This window comes from Paralichthys olivaceus, chromosome 10 (genome assembly GCF_024713975.1).
Source record: "Paralichthys olivaceus isolate ysfri-2021 chromosome 10, ASM2471397v2, whole genome shotgun sequence".
In the NCBI taxonomy this organism is placed as follows: domain Eukaryota; kingdom Metazoa; phylum Chordata; class Actinopteri; order Pleuronectiformes; family Paralichthyidae; genus Paralichthys; species Paralichthys olivaceus.
In genome coordinates, this window is record NC_091102.1 from 10,308,119 (window position 1) to 10,327,738 (window position 19,620).

General features: G+C 40.6%; 1 protein-coding gene across 1 annotated transcript in view; it reads left to right on the top strand.

The window, feature by feature from the left end:
- The window catches only part of pde11a (phosphodiesterase 11a), a 39,316-nt gene extending 20,394 nt beyond the window's left edge, over window positions 1-18,922 (top strand). The window contains exons 10-20 of the mRNA XM_020090001.2: window positions 931-981; window positions 3,351-3,497; window positions 3,612-3,719; window positions 5,383-5,492; window positions 6,369-6,459; window positions 8,899-8,999; window positions 9,157-9,234; window positions 9,330-9,393; window positions 9,686-9,760; window positions 11,440-11,523; window positions 16,056-18,922. Of these exons, the coding sequence (XP_019945560.1) occupies window positions 931-981; window positions 3,351-3,497; window positions 3,612-3,719; window positions 5,383-5,492; window positions 6,369-6,459; window positions 8,899-8,999; window positions 9,157-9,234; window positions 9,330-9,393; window positions 9,686-9,760; window positions 11,440-11,523; window positions 16,056-16,292 (1,146 nt within the window). The 3' untranslated portion in view covers window positions 16,293-18,922. The remainder of the gene's footprint in view (window positions 1-930; window positions 982-3,350; window positions 3,498-3,611; window positions 3,720-5,382; window positions 5,493-6,368; window positions 6,460-8,898; window positions 9,000-9,156; window positions 9,235-9,329; window positions 9,394-9,685; window positions 9,761-11,439; window positions 11,524-16,055) is intronic.
- Window positions 18,923-19,620: the final 698 nt, after the last annotated feature.

Genomic DNA, 19,620 nt, shown 5'->3' on the forward strand with positions numbered 1-19,620 from the left:
TATATATATATATATATATATATGTCATAGATTTAGTAACTATTTACACAGATTTTATATTTTTATAAAAATGTTTTTTAATAAAAATATAAAATACATGTATATTGGACTCTTGCTAGTCTTCAGTCTCCTTTTGCCGTGCCTGTATGTTCATTGTGTTTATGTTAGCCTCATGCCCCCCCTCTGATGATTTTTCCCTGCTCATCTTATTTGTTCTTCTATTTCATTCTTCCCTGTCAACAGACGCTCTGCGCTGAAACATTTACCCAGAACTCACCGGAAACAATGGCTGCTGTAAAGGGCTAATATAAGATCTGACTTATTCTCTCTCAGGGGGTCCTCGTGCTTGGCTCCACTTCTTAGTCTCATATTTCTACTAGAATGTGCACCTGAAAAAAAGTGCTGATCTCTTTTTGCAGATAACCTTCCCCACAAAGGTTTTATTGAGAATTAATGAGAGGCGGCGAAAAGCGATCCCTCATCTGCCCTGCAGTATGTGGCTGTCCAGCACACTGGCCTTACAGTTTGTCCTTAGATTAAAATAGGGAGCATTATAGTAAGTTAGCATTGCTCTGTTTCAAGATAGAAGACAGGGAGAACATAGAGATATAGAGCAGTCAAAGGAGGGAAACAGAATGCACTAATATGTAGATGCATCGCTCCTGGCAGCACTGAATAAACATGAGCGTTTATGATCAAATAAGCAACTGCAGGTCTGTGCGAGGTATTTCTCTCAGGAAATGAAGGGAACATGGCGATGGAATCCGTGATGGCGTTTCTGCTCTTGTAGGCTGTTCTAGAGGGCAGTGGAAACTTCCTCATCTGGAAGATCTGCCAAAATGCAGTGATACAAATGTACAGTAGTCTCAGCCACAGCCAAAGCATGATCTGAAAAATATCCTGAGTGACACTGTGTCATTATTTTTGCAGGTGCTGTCTTACCATGCCACTTGCTCCAAGACTGAAGTTGACAAATTCAAGGTAACAGATATTCACAGTTGCCTTCATTACAGTTGTCTCAGCAAAACCCTTTTGTTTCTCTCTATATTTACAGTGGTCTGGGGGATTTGTTTTTCAAACCCGGATATTAAAGTCACATTTCATGACACTGTTGTTCTGAAGCCTTTGTCTGTTTAACCAGAGCCTGGTGTATCTCATTCCCACATTGTTAGCCCATTAATGTCCACAGTGGAATTTATCTGACAAACTATTAGAGCCACTTAAGGGGCAAAATTACCGATTTTAAGAATAAGGTCATAATATTATATAATATAAAATTGCAATTATGATGTTATGAGTATCAAGTCACATTATAATGAAAGTTAATTCATCATATTGTGATAATGAAGTCACAATATTATGAAAAATAAAGACGTAATATAATGAGAATAAAATTATAATGTATGTGTCATTTTAGAGCAAGTATATCAATAGATCACCTGCGTTGAAATGCATCATACTTAAAGTATGAGCTCAGCTAAGAATAACTGGACATTTCTGACATGAGGCTACAGTGCAAAGCATTTCTTAACATGTTTTTTTTAGGTTTTTGTCATAAGGGGTTACTCGTTTTATCATCTTTTGTAAAAACACTTGGTGAACTACAGGTTCCTATGATCCCACGTTCAAAAGAAGGCTGCACTTAATGGCCAACTAAGATTTTCTGCTGCATTTTCAAGAAGAAATGTAACTCTATGTCCATGAGTATCCATGAATTTCCATTTCCAATTTATATGCTGTACTCTGATTAACTAATGACCTCCTTTTAGTGTATTTTCCCTTAATGTTGCTAAAAGGCAAATTGCAGCTGAATAACTACACTCAACGAGTCTTTTACCACAAGGCAGATGATGAAGGATGATTTGGACTCTTTTCTTACACCCTAGTGACCTGAAGTTATCCAACACATACTGCGACAAACTGCCTGTTTTCTGCTGGGGACGTAGTGTGTGTTTACTCTCGGTGTGGATGGCAATTTATGATTATCAGGTTTGCTCTGGCTGTGCAGATAATTGCAGTAATATAATTTCATTGTTCTCCTTCTCACTTCGTTCCCTTATAAGACATATTACAGAAAATAATAGTATTAAAGGTGCATTATAATGTGACTGAACCCCCTTGTTTTATTAAAGTGTGAAACAAAAACACGGCAGTAAAATTGATTTCACTGATGTCTAAAATGTAATGGTTTACAGGAAGGTAAATTCTTGGAAATTTAGCCCACAATGCATTTGTGTTGCTCATGGGCCTTTTAATTAAGATATATTTTCTAATTAAATAACAATATCTCATTAACTTTAATGGGGAAGAAAAAATCTATGGCAACAGAGAGAAATTATTGACAGCCTATCATCCAGACTTCATTCTCAGGTTCCTCCAAAGAACCGCGTCAGGAACGTAAAGCATAAATATGGGCCAAGAATTCCCCAGTGAATATAAACTAATTGTGGTGTTTTAAATGGATTACTCCAATCAACAGGCAATCATTCCCGATGCATTATTTACAAAGATGAAAAATGAAAATATCTACATTTTTAATTGGCGTGACATTTCTGAAATATAGATATGACCTATTTTCCTGCACTTTCATGTGTAGGATTTTCCCCTGTGGCCATTACCGTGAAGTAGGAACCCTGCTTTCCAGTGTGATTGTGTGATCTCTCAGCCCCCTCATCCAGCGTCGAGCTCTGCCTCCTGCCTTTCCCCCACTTTCTTTCGTAACTGCTCTACATTCAGAGTCGAGCCTAAGCGCCGGCAAACAGACCTGGCTGACACATTTTTCTTAACCTGGGGCCGTGAATTAAGAGAGAGGAGAAGACCTGCTGACCTGACAGGCAAACGTTTGAGAGGGAAACGCCACAGCTCTGTTGGCTGTCACACAGGATGGGAACAGATTAGACTGAAAGTGTAACACAGATTTCTCAGACAGCATTGACTCCTTGTTATGAAATCCAGGTTATGCTGCACGACAGGATATAAATGCTGACAAGAGCCATAAAGGAAATATGTGTGCGTCGTCCTCATTAGACCACTTTGAAGACAGGAGACATGGCTGCTTCGGGTTAATTGGAATCACGCATGTGTTGTGTGTTTTTGTTTGTTTAATTGTGGGGGAAAAAAGGCTGTTGATTACTGCCGTGTGTGTCAATGAGCTCTGAAAGGAAAATAACAGTGAAATCCTCCCTCATTAATCTTAACCCTTACCAAATGAGTCCTCGGAGTCTTAATTAGCATGTCTCCATATTTCCACATATCATGAGAAAATGGCACAACATCGTCTGACCTCTCTGAACTAATATTCTCCTCAACGTTTTCCTCAATTTTTTTTCTATCCTAACATGACGAAACAGGCTGCTAACATCCCCCTGGTTTGCGAGCTGGGCATCGACAAGCTTTCCTTTGACGATTTCTCTCTGGATGTCGACGCCATGATAACAGCCGCTCTTAGGATGTTCATGGAGCTGGGAATGGTGCAGAAATTCAAGATTGACTATGAGGTATAAGACCAGCGACTTTCTTTGTCTATTTACTTTGAATAATTGACAGAATTTCCCCCTCGAACACGATTTCTGACCCATGTGCTCGTCTCTTTTTTCGGTCTTCCCCTCCAGACACTGTGCAGATGGCTGCTGACTGTCAGAAAAAACTACAGAATGGTCCTTTACCACAACTGGAGACACGCTTTCAACGTCTGCCAGTGCATGTTTGCCATGCTAACGGTAAAGATCATGCTAACACCAGATCGGTATATGAGTCAGACACATTCACATGCTCTTCCGAAGGTCCCATTTCCAGAGTTGTGAAGTCAGTGATCCGACTTCAGGGTTTTCATTCGGAGCGTTTAAACAACACCTTGACACCTCTTTCCACTATGTGCATGATTGCGATGCGCAAAGAAAAAGGATATAATCTTAAACGTATGCAAATTAATCATAAAAACATCTGCATTGTGTAAAAAAATTGGTGTTTGGTGCTTCAGAGAGATGGAAGTGACCTAAGTTTAACTTTAACACATTCCGTTGGATGCTACTATTTAAAGCTGACTGTAAAATTAGATTGATTGGTTTATAAATGACGACGTCAGAAACTCAGCAACTTGCACGTGAAAACTTTAACCAGCTGTCTGAGTTGTTGTTCTGACTTGAGGTCACTTTTACAATTCATCCCAAGCCACGTTAAAGCACCGGCATGAACTTACCCAAGATGCATTCAGGATGCAGATCTGATCCCTCAGAACACCATCAGAGGTGGTCATGGAAGCATGTGGCCACATTACTTTGCCAGTGTGTATCTTAATGGTTTCCTGAGCTACAATGACGGACCGCCTACTCAAATGACGTCCTCAGCAAAAGCAGAGGTACAAACTAATTCGTTGTGACAATGGCTGAGTGAGCCGTCCAAAAAACGTCATGCGTAATTTTGCTTACAAACAAACCAACAGACAGACAAACGGACAGGGGTGAGAACATAACCTGCTTGGCTGAGGTCAAATACAGCATCTTGTCAAATTTAACAAGTATTTCATGTAAACCTGCCATATTTTGCAAATATTTCATAAAATCTTTATTTACATCTTTTCTTTCCCTGACGTTATCTTAGCTGTGCTTCTGTTGAAATAAACAAGCTTAATACTTACCACTGGAGGTCAGTGAGGTGGAGGGAGCAGCAGCAAATGGAGTTAAGGTTAATCAAGTGTGGGGTTATGATGGACGACTTCAGTGGCTATCGATGCCCCGTTATTTTCAAAGTGAGACGGGCTGATGATACATTTCTGTTTGACCTGTGCTCACATCCCGGAGTTAAACGCTGACTTCTTTGTGTTGCTAATGACACAAACAGCCCATTCTGTGCAGAGCCCAACAGAGGTGTTTATTTAAATAGAGACCCCAGGAGAATGATCAGGGTCCTCGGGGCAACGCACTCGAACACACACACTCTTACACAAACAGCACGGTGTAGTTCATTTAATCAAGCTCTGCATTAATACACGGTGTCCCATCTGAATTGATTATTGGCAGAGGAAAATGAAATAGTAGTGTGTAAGCTGTTCTGGACCCCTGCACTCTCCTGCCATGTGTTTTAATGAGAGAGAGGGCTGTGCTATCTTTGCCTCTACCCCCACAATGACCTATAGTGACTCACTCAGCACATGGCCTGCAGAACCCATTCATCCAAGCCATAAATCTCCCAGTGTGACTGTGTTACCGCAGTCCCACTGGCATTTTAGGGAGATACTGTTTTTTTTCTTTAGGATGCTGCTGCTGCTGTTGGAGTGTTTTCCATTTTTATTCAATGTTCTCCTCACAGCTTCGCAGAATAAGAGAAGAAGAGATGCGGCTGTGTTCCTCATAGTGTGTGTGTTTTTTCATCTGTGCCAATCAGACGGCGGGCTTCCAGGAGACTCTGACAGAGGTGGAGATCTTAGCGCTCATAGTCGGCTGTGTGTGCCACGACTTGGACCACAGAGGCACCAATAACGCTTTTCAGGCAAAGTGAGTGTTCCCCACTTTCTGTCTGTCTGTGTCAAACTCGCACATAAACACGCTCCCTCCCACACACAGTTTACTGTGTGTTTTCCCACCTGCAGCTGTCAGTTCAGCCCAGATCAGCAAGAGTCAAGAGGGAAGTTGTGTAAGGCTAATGTAAGGGCCTGGCTAACGAAGAGCCAGCAAACACTGCGACTGTGAGCACATTTAGATCAGCAGCTAAAACTGTTGTCACCTTGCTTAAAGTTCGTATTCCTCTTCCCTCAGTGAGGTTATTATGGTAGAAATGAAAACCAGGTGGACACATAATCATAGAAAAAGTGTAGATATTTTTATCCACAGACTTAAACTGTTTTTTTTCATCACGTCCCAATTGACTGGGACTTGATTGATTTGGCTCCAGGAGGATTCATTTCAGTGTTGAAATGCTGCAGTTGCCAGTTTCATCACATCAGCTTTCAGGAAAAGTGTTTGTTCATTCAATTTAATTGTATTTTAAGTATTATTATAAATAAAATTACATATTTGAAATAAATCAAAATAAAAAATGAAGGCAGAATAAATTATTACAAAAACAACAGTTTCCCAAATTTAAAAACTTTGGCTCTATTGTCTCGCTGTACAAGCCTCAGGATTTCAACTCCAATTCAAATAATGATCATAGTGAATGTTGATGATATGAAATTCAACTGCACTTTAGGTTTATGACTCTGTTATTACTGAGCCATAGTTGGCGACAGCGTGCAGAGTGAATTGGTTGAGGGAATTACAACAGACTCAACAGCAGACGTTGCTTCTCAGTATGTGTTGAATGCTGATGATGTTATCTCTCTTCTTGTGTGCGTGTGTGTGTGTGTGTGTGTGTGTGTGTGTGTGTGGCAGGACGGGCTCAGCACTCGCTCTGCTTTATGGGACCTCTGCTACACTGGAGCACCACCACTTCAACCACGCTGTTATGATCCTGCAGAGTGAGGTGCTCTATCATTTTCATGAAGCTTCTGCCAGTGTCTATAACTGCATGTTGTGTTTGTGGAATATACAAAGAAGCCTTATTTTTAAGGTCTAAGTTTGGTCTGCCGTGTCATGACAGTGAGCCAACACGTATAACATGAAATGCATGAAATGTCATTTTTAAATGATTTCGAACACTAATGCCTGTTACTCTATGATTGGTTCATAGCGCCACCCAGTGTAAGGTTAGCTTAGCTTAGCACAAAGGCTGGAAACAAAGGGGAACAGCTAGCCTTGTTCTGTCCTAAGATTGAAAGAATCCAATTACCAAGAACTCAAAAGCTGATGAATTAAAATATATCTTCTTTTAAATAGACATGTTGTGGTTTTCTGCTGCCTAGTATCAAAGTTTCAAAGTTTTCTTTCATACTATATATTTCTCTTTACTCTCTAGAGTAATGTACATTAATCAAAATGTTGACGTCCACTTTTCCTTAAAAAGATGAAGGGTTTGTACCCACTGAGCCTAAAGGTAACATATGGAGGCTCCACGTCTGCTGCATGTGAGCGAGCAAACAAATCGCTCGCTCTGCCCTCAAATCAATGTAATTACAGAGGCGATGGATTTGGTGGTAATTGGCTGAGAGAGACATTTTACCAGGTGACTGGGTTTGCGTGCGGTTGTAATTAAAGATGTTTGGCGGGAGCAGCTCACATGAGGCTTAGGTTCCAGCGTCTTCATTATCATGGTGCTGACAACACAGTATAAGCTGACAAATGTTTGCTCGGAACATCATAATGGTTTCCGTTGATACTGGGGCTGAACTACCACTGTGCATATAAATGAATAGCAGGGCTAACGCAAGTAGAGGAGAAAGCTCACGATTCAATCGGACGGCCCTCTCCAACCATTAATTAAAATGTAAACTTTTAAACGTCCTCCCTGTGTTTGTTTCCTCTTCCTATTTTACTCGCCACCCTCCATCCGCTCCAGCTGTGACAGAACGAGAGAAGTGTGATGTGTCTCTGCTGTTACGTGGTTCAATATTTCATGCGAGCACACGAGCGGATGAAAAGGATTCTCAGGGATGTGCTGGGACGGGCTTCACACTGGAGCTTTTGAAAGAAAACATTGTCCAGTTTAAATCATATAATATTTTTATGAATGGCTCATTATCAATCATCTCATTCTAGAACTTCACTGTCATCACCTCTTCATCCTCCATTTTCTCCACAGAGGCTCTTCATCCTCCAGAGGGAGGTGTCCAAGTGGTGAATGAATGTATAATACATAACGTGGGAGAGGCCTGTTTTAATGATAGAGTGTCTCCAGTGAGAGATGCTGCTCACTTATTAAGAGCCGAGCTGCTGGATTCCCTACTGTCCACCGCAGATCCATTCATATGTTTGTACCTTGTGCAAACTCTCTTTTTTAATGAAAGAGTCAAAGTAGAGAAGCAGAATCACCTCCCTCGCTCACCGATTCATTATTCTATACATAGACACTCAACACTACTCTACAGTGAGAAGTAAACTGAAATTATTATATTACCAATGACAGCTGTTGGGTTGCACAACTGTAATTTTCACATCTATTAAATGGGACACATTGCATTGTGGGATTACTTTCAGGGATTAGTGATGCCATGGACGCTTTTCTTTCACTCCGCTGTATATATATACATATATATATATATATATATATATATATATATATATATACTCATACTATAAATGTAAATAAATGGCTCACTGTTGTCTTCGAACACTTGAGTAGAACAGAAAGAAAAGAACCATTCTTCATGATGTTAGTAATGTGCTTTTCTTTCTATAACAGAGCAGCAGTGACTTGGTTAAGTGTTGACAAAATATTGAAAGACAAACTAATCTTATTTTTAATTTTCCTTTCATTAAATCAAGTACATTTTGATAATCTTAATGATCTGCCATTATGTAAACCCATTATCATACTGGTTTTATTCATTTGACTAATTAAAATACTGAATAGGTTTCCAGAATTAAGAGGTGTGGAACCAGGCTGTAGCTTAACAAAAACATTTTTAAACTTTCAACAAAGAAAATCTCTGTGATACATCTGTTGTTGACACAGATTGTAATAGTAATAGTTGTAGTAGACATTTACCTCTTTATCCCAAATTCCTGTACGAAGCAAATCGTGAGCAAATCTGGATAATAACTGGATTATTTGAAGATGACAACTGATTGTTAATATTGAGTCTATCATAATTACATTATTTATAATATTAATTTATTGCAAAAAAAGGGAACAGAAATAAAGCTGTATAACAGGTCGCTGGGACATTTAATCAAACACATGTTATCTATGTTGTTGTCATTAATAATGAATCCATGGGAGCTGGACTCTGTTCTTTCAGGCTCTATGTGTAGAAAAAGTGACATTCAGTGTATTTATCTTCTTGATCTGTGTTTTTCTCCACAGGGTCACAACATCTTCTCCAACCTGTCGTCCACAGAGTACGGGGACCTCATGCAGCTGCTCAAACAGTCCATTCTGGCCACAGACCTCACGCTCTACTTTGAGTATGTTCTCTTTATTAAACGGTTAAATCTCCACTTTCACAATAAACTGCTCAGTTTCTTCAAGCTGTTTGTTGGAGGCTTCTTTTAGCAAGTACCGCCCCCTTGTGGATTTTGTGTACTTTACACCTTGATGAGTGGACATTGTGTTTCCCTGCAGGAACAGAAACACGTTCTTTGAGCTGGTCAGCAAAGGAGAATACAACTGGAATGTAAAGGCTCATAGGGACATGTGCAGGTAATGTCCTGCACACAGAAATTACAGCAACTTTGTCTTCTAAAGAGTAAAACAACAAGAAAAATCAAATAAACCTGTGGGTGTGATCTCCTCAGGTCCATGATGATGACAGCGTGTGATCTCGGTGCTGTCACTAAACCTTGGGACATTTCACGCAAGGTGGGAAATATAAATATGAAATCTGTCTACTCTGTCTGAGCCAGCTATAAATGATCAATTTTTCATGACAAAACACCAACCTTGCCTTTGTTCCAGGGAACTGCTGCTTTTCTTTGTCTTGTGCAATAAGAATGTTTTTGTTTGGGCAAAACAAGCAGTGTGTTATATTTGAGCTTTATAAAACTGTGACAGGCGACTTTACAGACCAGGATAATCTGATGCATTGAGCTCATTCATCTTACATGACTACATGACCATGAAAACAGTTGCTGTCCTGCCTCTGTGTTTTCAGGTGGCAGAGTTGGTGACCAGCGAGTTCTTCGAGCAGGGCGACAGAGAGAGATCTGAGCTGAAGCTCACACCCTCTGTGAGTGCACCGAGCCGTCTCCTTCTGCAGCTTAGTGCTTTTTGCAGTTTGTCTCACCTCTGTGACCTCAACATGCTGATGGTGCTGGAGATATATTTCCTCGCAGTTCTCTACATTTATATATAAATATATATATATATATACACTGACTGCGCAGGAGACATGAGCGCTTGTGTCTCTGTGTGAGAAAAGTGTATTGTCAGCTTGACCGCTCCACTGCCTCTCTGCTGTGCCCAAAGCAAAACTGTGGACAATCATTCTTAAAAAAAAAAACGTTGAAGCCCTTTTGCATGGGATTCACAACAAACACTGACCTTTCTGTTCATTTAGCTGTAAACACAGGAGGCTTTTTGTTGTATTGAAGCTCTTCTACACTCTGCCAAGGCCCAGCAGTCGCCTCATGAAACATTTAGATTCACTAGATCCAGATTTCTATTTGGATTTTCACCAAATTGACACACTCATAAATATCAGTTCCCCAAATATGCATGATTTTTTCATGAACATCTATGAATTATTCTCAGAGAAATCAAGCTAAATGTTGAAAACAGCCCTATCTCGCGATATTGAAGAAAATGAACACATTTAACCGGTTTTCCCATAATGCAAAGTGACATTGAATTCAGTTGAGTGATTTTTTGCATAATCCTGCAAACTAACAAACAAATCCAGATGAAAACACAAGACTCGTACTCAGTAGAGCGCACATCTCCGCCAAAGCCTAACAGTCCCTTCAAGTGAATCAAGCTGCACACCCTCATAAATATCAGTTCCCTGAATGTGCCTGAATTTAATATCCATCAAAAATGCAAAAGAAAACAATCTGGTAAAAACACACACAAAAAAATCATGAATCCACCCCCTGATCTGGATTTGCACCAAAATTGAATGTGCTCCCCCCTGACCTATACTGCATCCTTTCACCACATTTTGTTACAATCTGCTCAGTAGTTTTTGTGTAATCCTGCACACAAACACACAAACCAACAGACAGTTGAAAACCCGATCTCCTTGGCAGCGGTGATAAATACATTTATTTTCGCAACCAGAGTAATAATATAAATAATAATAATAATTTTTATAAAAACAGACAGAGACTTTGGTCCTAATGAAGATGTTTGTCTTAATTCATGACTTATTCATATCGTCCTCAAAGCCACAGCACAGGAGCGGAGTAGCCCACTGTCTGTTTGATTGAGGAGCTTTGAAGGCTCAACTGTGCTGCAAGTTCTTAAAGGGGAGAAAAAAACCAGCAGCCTTTCTGTGTGCAATTAATGGCTGTTGACTAATCGAGCCAGGCCACATTGCCTCCCCTCTGAAATAACTAATGCAGTAGCCTCAGGTCCGCCGCTTGTGTCAAACCTTAAACACTCCGTGTGTGGGCGTTGGAAATGAAATATTAACTTCTAAAGTCGTAGCCCAGTAACTATCGCTAAAGCGCAGCCGCTGTGGAGCCTCTTTAAGTTTTCGGCTGCAGGAGAATGAAGAAGAATAGAAAATACACATGAAATAAACTCCATTGTCTCGAGAGCCGAGGGAGAGTTTTCTTTAACCAAAGCGGCACATTAGAGAGCGTGAACCTGATGTCATAGTAAACACAGAACCACATTTCCCTTTGTTTCTCCGTTGTGAGCACAAAGGTTGGTGCAACTTTAATTTTTTTGTCTGCTCTGTTTCAGGCCATCTTTGATCGGAACAGGAAGGACGAGTTGCCGGGGCTACAGCTGGAGTGGATTAATGGAATTTGCGCGCCGCTGTACGAGGTAACACTCGATGCTCTCCGGCCTCTTTTGTGTCGCACTTGACACACACATTGGACTATAGCGCCGAGCCACCGTCCTTCCTCAGTTATTGTCCCCCTCTGTTGACGCCAGCAATGAAACTGTCACTAACAGCCATTCAGCTTTTCTTTGCAGCCACAGATTTCTCATTGAAACAACTTCAAGGTCTCATCCTAGCAGAATGAGTGTGCACTTTCCAAATGCAAGAGAAGCTCTGAGGTGTGAAAAGAGCTGTGATTTTAGTCGGGTTAAATCCCCCGACAGCAAAATAGCATATGGATGTGGGCCACTTCAGGCAATGGTACCACATGTGGGGCCCAGAGAAAATGGATGTGAGCCTAAATTGGCCATTGTGGTTAATGGTGACTATGGCCCAAAAAGCACAAAACTAATTTGGGCCTCTCTCGACACCTTTATTTGATGTGCGGTATTGCTATGGCTTACTTATGGCCCAGATCTGGCAAACAGAAGTGGACCGCCCAAGTGCCATTACTCCACGTGGTATGTGGCCCGGATGAAAGTGTTCTGTGGGCCAATTTGGTCCGAACTAATTTTGCAATGTTGGCTGTAAGGTAGTGGAGTGTGTTAAAAGAGCTGTAATGTTAGTCGGGTTAAATCCCCCCTGGTAAGACTGTATATGGATGTGGGCCGCTCCTGGCAATGATGCAGCACTTCTGGCCGTCTTGTGGCCTGGACAAAATGGATCTGAGCGGAAAGTGGCCCATTTGTAAAATACCAAATGTGGCCCAGATATCCCAAAACAAATCTAGGCCCTTTTTAGCAAATGTGGTGCTTTAGGCAATCTGTAATCTGGATGTGAGCCTAAAGTGGCCCATGTGCTGAACAGTGAATATAGCCCAGATAGCAAAAAACAAATTAGGCCACCTTTGGTTGACATGAGGCGTTGCTATGGCAGGAGCGGACAGCCCAAGTGCCATAATTCCATGAGGTCTATGAGCCAAATCTGGACCAAAACAGCTTCCTTGCAATGTGATGGAATAAGGACTTTGTTTGATTTTATTGTAAAATGCCAGCAGAGCGAGAGTTAGAGATTATCTTTGAAGGAATAAACGCTGTGCAGATAATGGAAATCTATACAGAAGTCCTTTCTGGTATAGCACTGTGTGCGCCTGTGTTACTGAATGACGTCAAGAGCGCTCACCTGCCCCTCCCTCTTGCCAGCAGCGGTGGCTGTGTGGGAGGAAGAAGGCCGACTTCACTGAGGAGATGAGGTCTGTTAAGAGCCGAGGAGCGTCGAAGGCAAATTCATGAAAGTCAAACACGAGGAGGAGTCGTGAAAGAAGTCAAGGATGAAATAGTTCATTCATTCTCTGAGCAACAGGGCGATTTGTCTGCTTTTGTAGCATCAGACCTCCTCCTCCTTTGTGCTGTCATATTAAAACACACATTAGTTTTAGTCAACAAACAATAGATCATCCTCACGTATATTGAATTATCTCAGAATCAGGGTGGAAAGTTGGAGCAGACTGTGATCTGTGCTCTGCTTTCACCATTGTTGCTGTCTTTGTAGTGCAGATAAAAGGGCATCAAAGTGGTGTGTGTGTGTGTGTGTGTGTGTGTGTGTGTGTGTGTGTGTGTGTGTGTGTGTGTGTGTGTGTGTGTAGGGGGGGTTGTTTCCACACTGCTCCATGTGATGTTTGGAGAATGCAGATATGGAAGCTTACGATCACACTGCTGCTGCCAATTAAACTTGCAAGGGGGAGAGGAGAGGAAGTTCGGAGGTGGCAGGGTTTTTTGTCCGTGGGCGGAAGAGATCTCGTTCTTGATCTCGCTGATCTCCTCCTCCTGGTGGTGGCTCGCTACTTTGTGGAATATTAATCCCCCCCATTATATAACCTTCCATCTCTACACCCCAGCATATGACAGTCCCTCTCTCACTTTATCTCTCCTTCCTACATCAGTGGAATAATAATGCTTTGCAAACCAGTGACAGTGTCCCACAGAGGGGATGTGTTCTGCAGAGAGAGAGAGAGAGAGTTGGAACTGTTCACCTCCAGAGGATCATCTTCTTTTAACCCATACACGAGACAAATCTGTAAAGACTCTGACAATCAGTTACGCCAGGTTTTGAGTAGATGCTAATTTATAATATATAATTATATCTTATATATAATATAAATATTTCATGATTACTGACATGTATTTTGCATTAATAAACACTTTAAAAGTTCCTACATTTGCAAACAACTAAATTTACATATAAATCGTTTATTACATGTTTGTATACTGATTGCGAATTCTAAATAGGGAACTCTGAAGTTTATTTTCTAAAGAAAATCTATTGTTTATATAGTTTAATTCTACAATGATTTTCTTGATTAATTGTTGGCTTGATGATGTCTTTAGATAATTCTATTCAATTTTTTTGTATTACACCAAATCACATACATTATCTCAAGGCATTTTACATAGTCAGTGTTCGTACAAAATTAAAGAGAAATCCAATATTCTCACAACAAGCAAACATTGGCAACTATGGAGAGAACATCCGAACCAGCAGCCGCCTGCCTCAACTGGTTGGGTGAGAGCTGGGTGGAATTCAGGAGAAGAGAGATAATAAACATCTTATTTTCTTCAAGCAACAGTAACAAATCCCCCAAATCACTCATTTACATTTGACCTTTTTGCCAAAAAAAAAACATTCCCAGAGCAATTATTCACTAAAACAGCTGTGGATTCATTTTGTGTTGATCCAGATGTTTAATGAATCATTTCAGTTCTACATTAGTGCAGAGACACATGACACATACATACATCAGGGGCAGGGAGCGGAGCAGAGGCAGCCTGACTCCAGAAATGTGCATCGACTTTATCTCAAATCGCAGAAATGGAAATCCATGCTGCGCTCCAATGTTGATCGCAGATGAACGGCTTCATGATTAGTAGCACACACATTCCTGCAGATACAACATTATGAATGATTCTGTCACATATGAGTAGACATTATGAATTTTCCATTAATAAAAGAATGTGTTCTTGATTTCTTAACTTGGCCACACTTTAGAGTGAATTCCAGTTGATCACCAACATTTTTTTTTTAAATTTAAAACACTCTCTGACTATAAATGAAAATTGTCGCCCTTCGTTTAAACCTCAGTTAATTGCCAGCTGCAGATTTGATTTTCCCTTTGTCATGCAAAAAAACCCAACCTCCTGTAGATGTACCTATTTATTTTACTCATTTTTACAATGGCTGCCCATTCTACTCCTATATATGTGTGTGAATAAATGAAAAACTGTATTGTTTGGAATGTGGGACCCAGGCCCATGTGTTATATTTCCACATGAAACAGGGTTAATGAAACAATAAGTTATCACACAGGCGTCCCTGGAAATCCAGCAGGCAACAGTGTTAGCAGAACAGAGGGAACACAATCCCCCCTGTCATTTTAATAAATTACCTGCAGGTAATTTATTTTACTTATCTGCCATTTACAGTTTAGAGCATAAAAAAATGACAAACAGCTAATCTCAGTCATACATGTGCGTCTAATCTTTCAAGAGCAGCCATTTAATGGACCGCTGCTATCAAGCGACTGTGTGAAGCCGGTCCTTGTGTGTTTTTGTTTAATTTGCTTTGCACATATTGCTGCGTTTGATGAATAATGTGCTGCTTCTCTAGCCCTGGTTTACATACACTGGTGTGTGCCGCTCATGTGCATTCAAGTCATCGAGCGGAGCGTCACATTCTCTAAAATAATTCATAAATATCTGGTTACATTCTTTAAACACAGGTCATGAATCAACACGTGTCACTCCTCAAAGTCTCCTCGAAATATCCAAATGAAAAAAGAATCTGTTTGTTGCAGGATGATGAAGATATTTTAAATCCGAATTCTCAAATTGCAAAGTCGGTGGGGTTGGTGATTCCTGATATTTCCTCTAGTGCCACCATCACCTTAATACTTAAATATCAAATGACATACCCATAGCATTAGCTGTAGCTTGTGTTTGTACTCAGTTACCATAACCACATTAGCATTGCTAGCATCACAAAATATATATCTTTAAGAACGCTTTAGCGAATAAAATGTGATTGTAATATATGAGTCACAGATTCTGCTCCTTTTTATGCTAGTGGTGCTTTTCCCAGTTCAATTCAAGCTCATGCACACGTCCATGTTATAAAACCAGTATATAACTAGAATGGGACTCAAGAGAGAGCATCCAGCCACCAGGGTCCAACAGGCTCCTTATCACACATCATTTAAATTCACTAAATCCTGATTTTTTTCATCAACATCCATGAAGTATTCTCTTAAAGATTGCAGAAAATGGTGAAAAATGTTAAAGAGTCTGCACCAGAAATGTAATGGTTTCTTCCCTGATCCACACCATCCTATCCTTCACCAAGTTAATCCACCTTGTAGCTTTGGTGTAATCCTTCTAACAAACAATCAAACACACCTTGATGGAGGTAAATAAGGTTTTCAACACTGTGTATTACACTATAGACATGACGTGTTCTCCTCTCTCCCTCTTTCTCTCTCCAGACTCTGGTCAAGTTGAATCCCAAACTCCAGCCGATGCTCGACATGATCAGAGCGAACAGGGACAAATGGGAGGAACTGAACAAGAAGAGACAACGTGGCCAGAGCGTGTCTGCGCCCGCCAGCCCTTGCAGCGGCGACGGCGCAGAAACCAGTGGCTGCACTGTGGCTAAAACTGGCAGCTCACCCTGCTGCAGCGGTGGCGATGCTGACGGCACAACATCCAAACCTGTTAGTTAGCTTCTGTCGCCACCTGCGAGCTGATCTCTTAGGCTTCTTTCCTCTTAAATGCAGCCTGCAACAGAGGCAGTGCAGTGCATGCAGAGGTTGTTGGGCTCTGCTCCTCTTCGCTTTTGCTACTAGAGATGGGCTTTAGACTTGAGTGCAGCGCTATCATAGAGGTTTTTCTGCCCCCTTCAGTCTTCCCATGTGCTGAGGGCTGACAGAGTTGTGTTTGGCAAGCTTGTCGGAGCAGCCACGAATCAGCCGGTGACACCATGTCAGAAAGGAAACTCAAAGCACTGTGTCAACATGTCAACCAGTGAGCTAACTCAAACTATTCTGGGCATTGCACACAAAAAGGCATGAAGAATATCGCAGCGGAACCTTCGCCTCTGCTGTGGTTGGTTTTTAGCTCTCTGTACCTCCTCGTTGCTCACATTTTGTCCGAGGTGACAGAGATATGTTTTTGTAAATTTGTACATAGGCAGTTGAGTTAAGTGCTGTTTGAAAAGGCTCTGGATTGTTTGGCTTTCGAGTCTCTGAAGGAGAAAGCGGTGCAGGAACAGCAGGACCTGTGACAGTGCTTGCAATGCAAATTGAGTGCTCCGCCCCCCCCTTCCTGTGCCTTGTTTTAAGATCCTAATGAAAAATGCATGGCCTCCTCACCTAGATTCTTAGATAGTATGGAAATCCATGTTGAACCATGACGTTGTGTTTCTTTTGCCAGAATTTGTAAAACCAATGACTGCAGCTGTTGTCTCCCCATGTTAGCCACGATGCACTGACATTATATACGTATGGAAATCTATTTTGCCCAGTTTTATTATGCAGGGTTTCACTTGTCACACAAACACACACACACAATGTGCCTTGATAAAGTTATTCTGGTATCATAAATAAATACATTTCTACCCATCTACTGATTTAACACTGACAGCTCAAACATAAAGTAATACACAGTAGTTCCTAATTCAACAGAAACACATCCAAGTTCTCAGGAATACACTTACTCGCTTTCTGTTGGAGTCAGATAAGGTCAGTCGCACTCAAATGTGCTAATCAGTTGGATTAGCTTAGCATAAAGACTGGAATTAAAGGGGTAGAGCTAGCTTAGCTCAGTCCGAAAGAAATTCAGTAAGATCAGCTGCGTCTAAAACTCATTAACACTTCATCTTGTTTAGTTTTCATCCCGACAAAGCTAAAGAGTTCAAACCACTATTCGCTTTTTTGTGTGTTGCACTATTTCTTTGCCAGCACCATAAATTTCCTGTCTCCACTGGTTGCATTTAGCCAAGAAATACTCCAACAATAAAGTAGATCCAGTGCGTCACTTACTGAGCGTTAGAGGTGCTGCAGACAGATAAAGATGGACGACACATCACCTTTTCCTCCCACTATTCCAAAACGAAGCCGTAATATCCCAAACGCTGCCATCTTGCCCCCATCACGTCATTTCAGACCAGAGTCCACGCAGCAGCCAATACAGCTATGGTAGCGAAGTCCCATCTAAAAATGAACACAACCATGGGACACAACAAAGACATTCTAAGAATCATCGTCCACATGTCGCATTTCTTAAGAGTCACAAACTCCCCTCTCTGCGCTGCCCTCTAGTGGATGTGTGACTTAAAAACCATGCCATTGAAAGACAACTGGAAGTATGTGGGCAGTGATGGTTACATCGTTTGAAACGGACAAATCTCTATTCATACAAATAGGCAGCACAAACAAGCCTTAACATGGAGGAGGCAGGGTTTATGATCCATACTGCAGCCAGCCAGCAGGAGGCGGCAGAGATGCTTTGGCTTCACTTTAGGGAAGCAGTCATGTCGTCCATCTTTATATACAAGTTATGGTTGCACAGGACCAGGCTAGTTTGCTAACTGTAGCCTTATTTAACGGACAGATATGCGACTTATATCCCCTCGTTCAGCTTTTCCCTCAGAAAGCGAATATGTGAATTTCCTAAGACTTTTCCTTTAATTTTCTTTTGTCTTTTCTCAAAGCTCACAAACTTTAAACAGCTTTTATAATCTACACAAGACTGAAGACGTGTAGTACTGAAGTGCCCATGTAGTCACAAACTGTTAATTTCATTTGATGATTATTATTCTAAGTATTTCTTAAGTGGAGGTGTGTATGCCTTATGACTTGTGTTGTACCTTTGTTAATTGGAGTTGTGTTAATTGGACTGTGTCATCGTGTGGCATGGATGTGCTCTACTGTATTTTAGTTGAAGAGCTGAACTGAAGTCAACCAGACGAATTATGAATTGCATGTTTTATGCAGTATTAAATCCAACCACTTGCTAAGGATGTAGCAAACATGTGAGCCGACAAATACCTCGTACTTTGAACTTCACCAGTAAAACACACTATCTCACCGGGAAAATGCATGACTTAAATTCTATTGCATCATGTTACGTGAATTATGGATATCGTTGTTCTATTTTTCTATTAGGTCTCCAGACGTGGCCGACTTCTACTCGTCTTTTTTGCAATGTAACGTGCTTCTTGTATTTCTTCTCTCCTCTCCCAGTTTGGACTCTGGATTTATTTAATAGCGGGCTCAACTGAAGGAAACCTTAAGGCATGAAAAGGCAAATGTGCAATGTTTCTGTTTAAAGTTTAAATAAAAAGATGCTGCTACGTGTGCTCCAGTTTATTCTGACATCAACCAATAGAAGATGATCTATTATTAATTTTTATTTTGAAGTACTTTATTCCTCTGTTAGTCACACAATAGGGACATTTCCCATATTGCAGGAGCAAAGGAAAAGTTAAATAGAGGCCTCTGTAATAAAATAATAAACACGTCATCACGCAGTATAAAGATAATTAATAAATATAGATCAAATGAAATATGAAAATAGCAATAACATATGTAGACAGGTAGAGTGTAGAGTATAAGTGGTGTAACTATACTAGAACTAGGTGCATTTACTCAAGTGCAAGTTTCAGGTACTAGTACTCTTTGTATTGCTTAATAAAACTATGAAATAAAAAACGTTAATCTGTGAAGTTCACACATGGATTAAAATGCTAAATATGATGAGTTCATAACAAAATATGAACTAAGCATAAAAATTTGTTAAAATTAACTTAATAAAGATTTAAAAAAAAACCATAAACAACAGTAAATTACTGACATAACTCTGACCACTGATATATTGATAATGTTACTTCTCTTCCTCCTCTGCTGATTCAGTTTACACAGTATTTCTCCCAGTGCAGTGCTGCCCTCATGTGGACAAATGTATCTTTACACACGATGTTTCCCTCAATGAAACACTGCAGGAAGGAGAATTTCATTGAGACACATTTAAAGTCATTAAGAAAAAAACCGC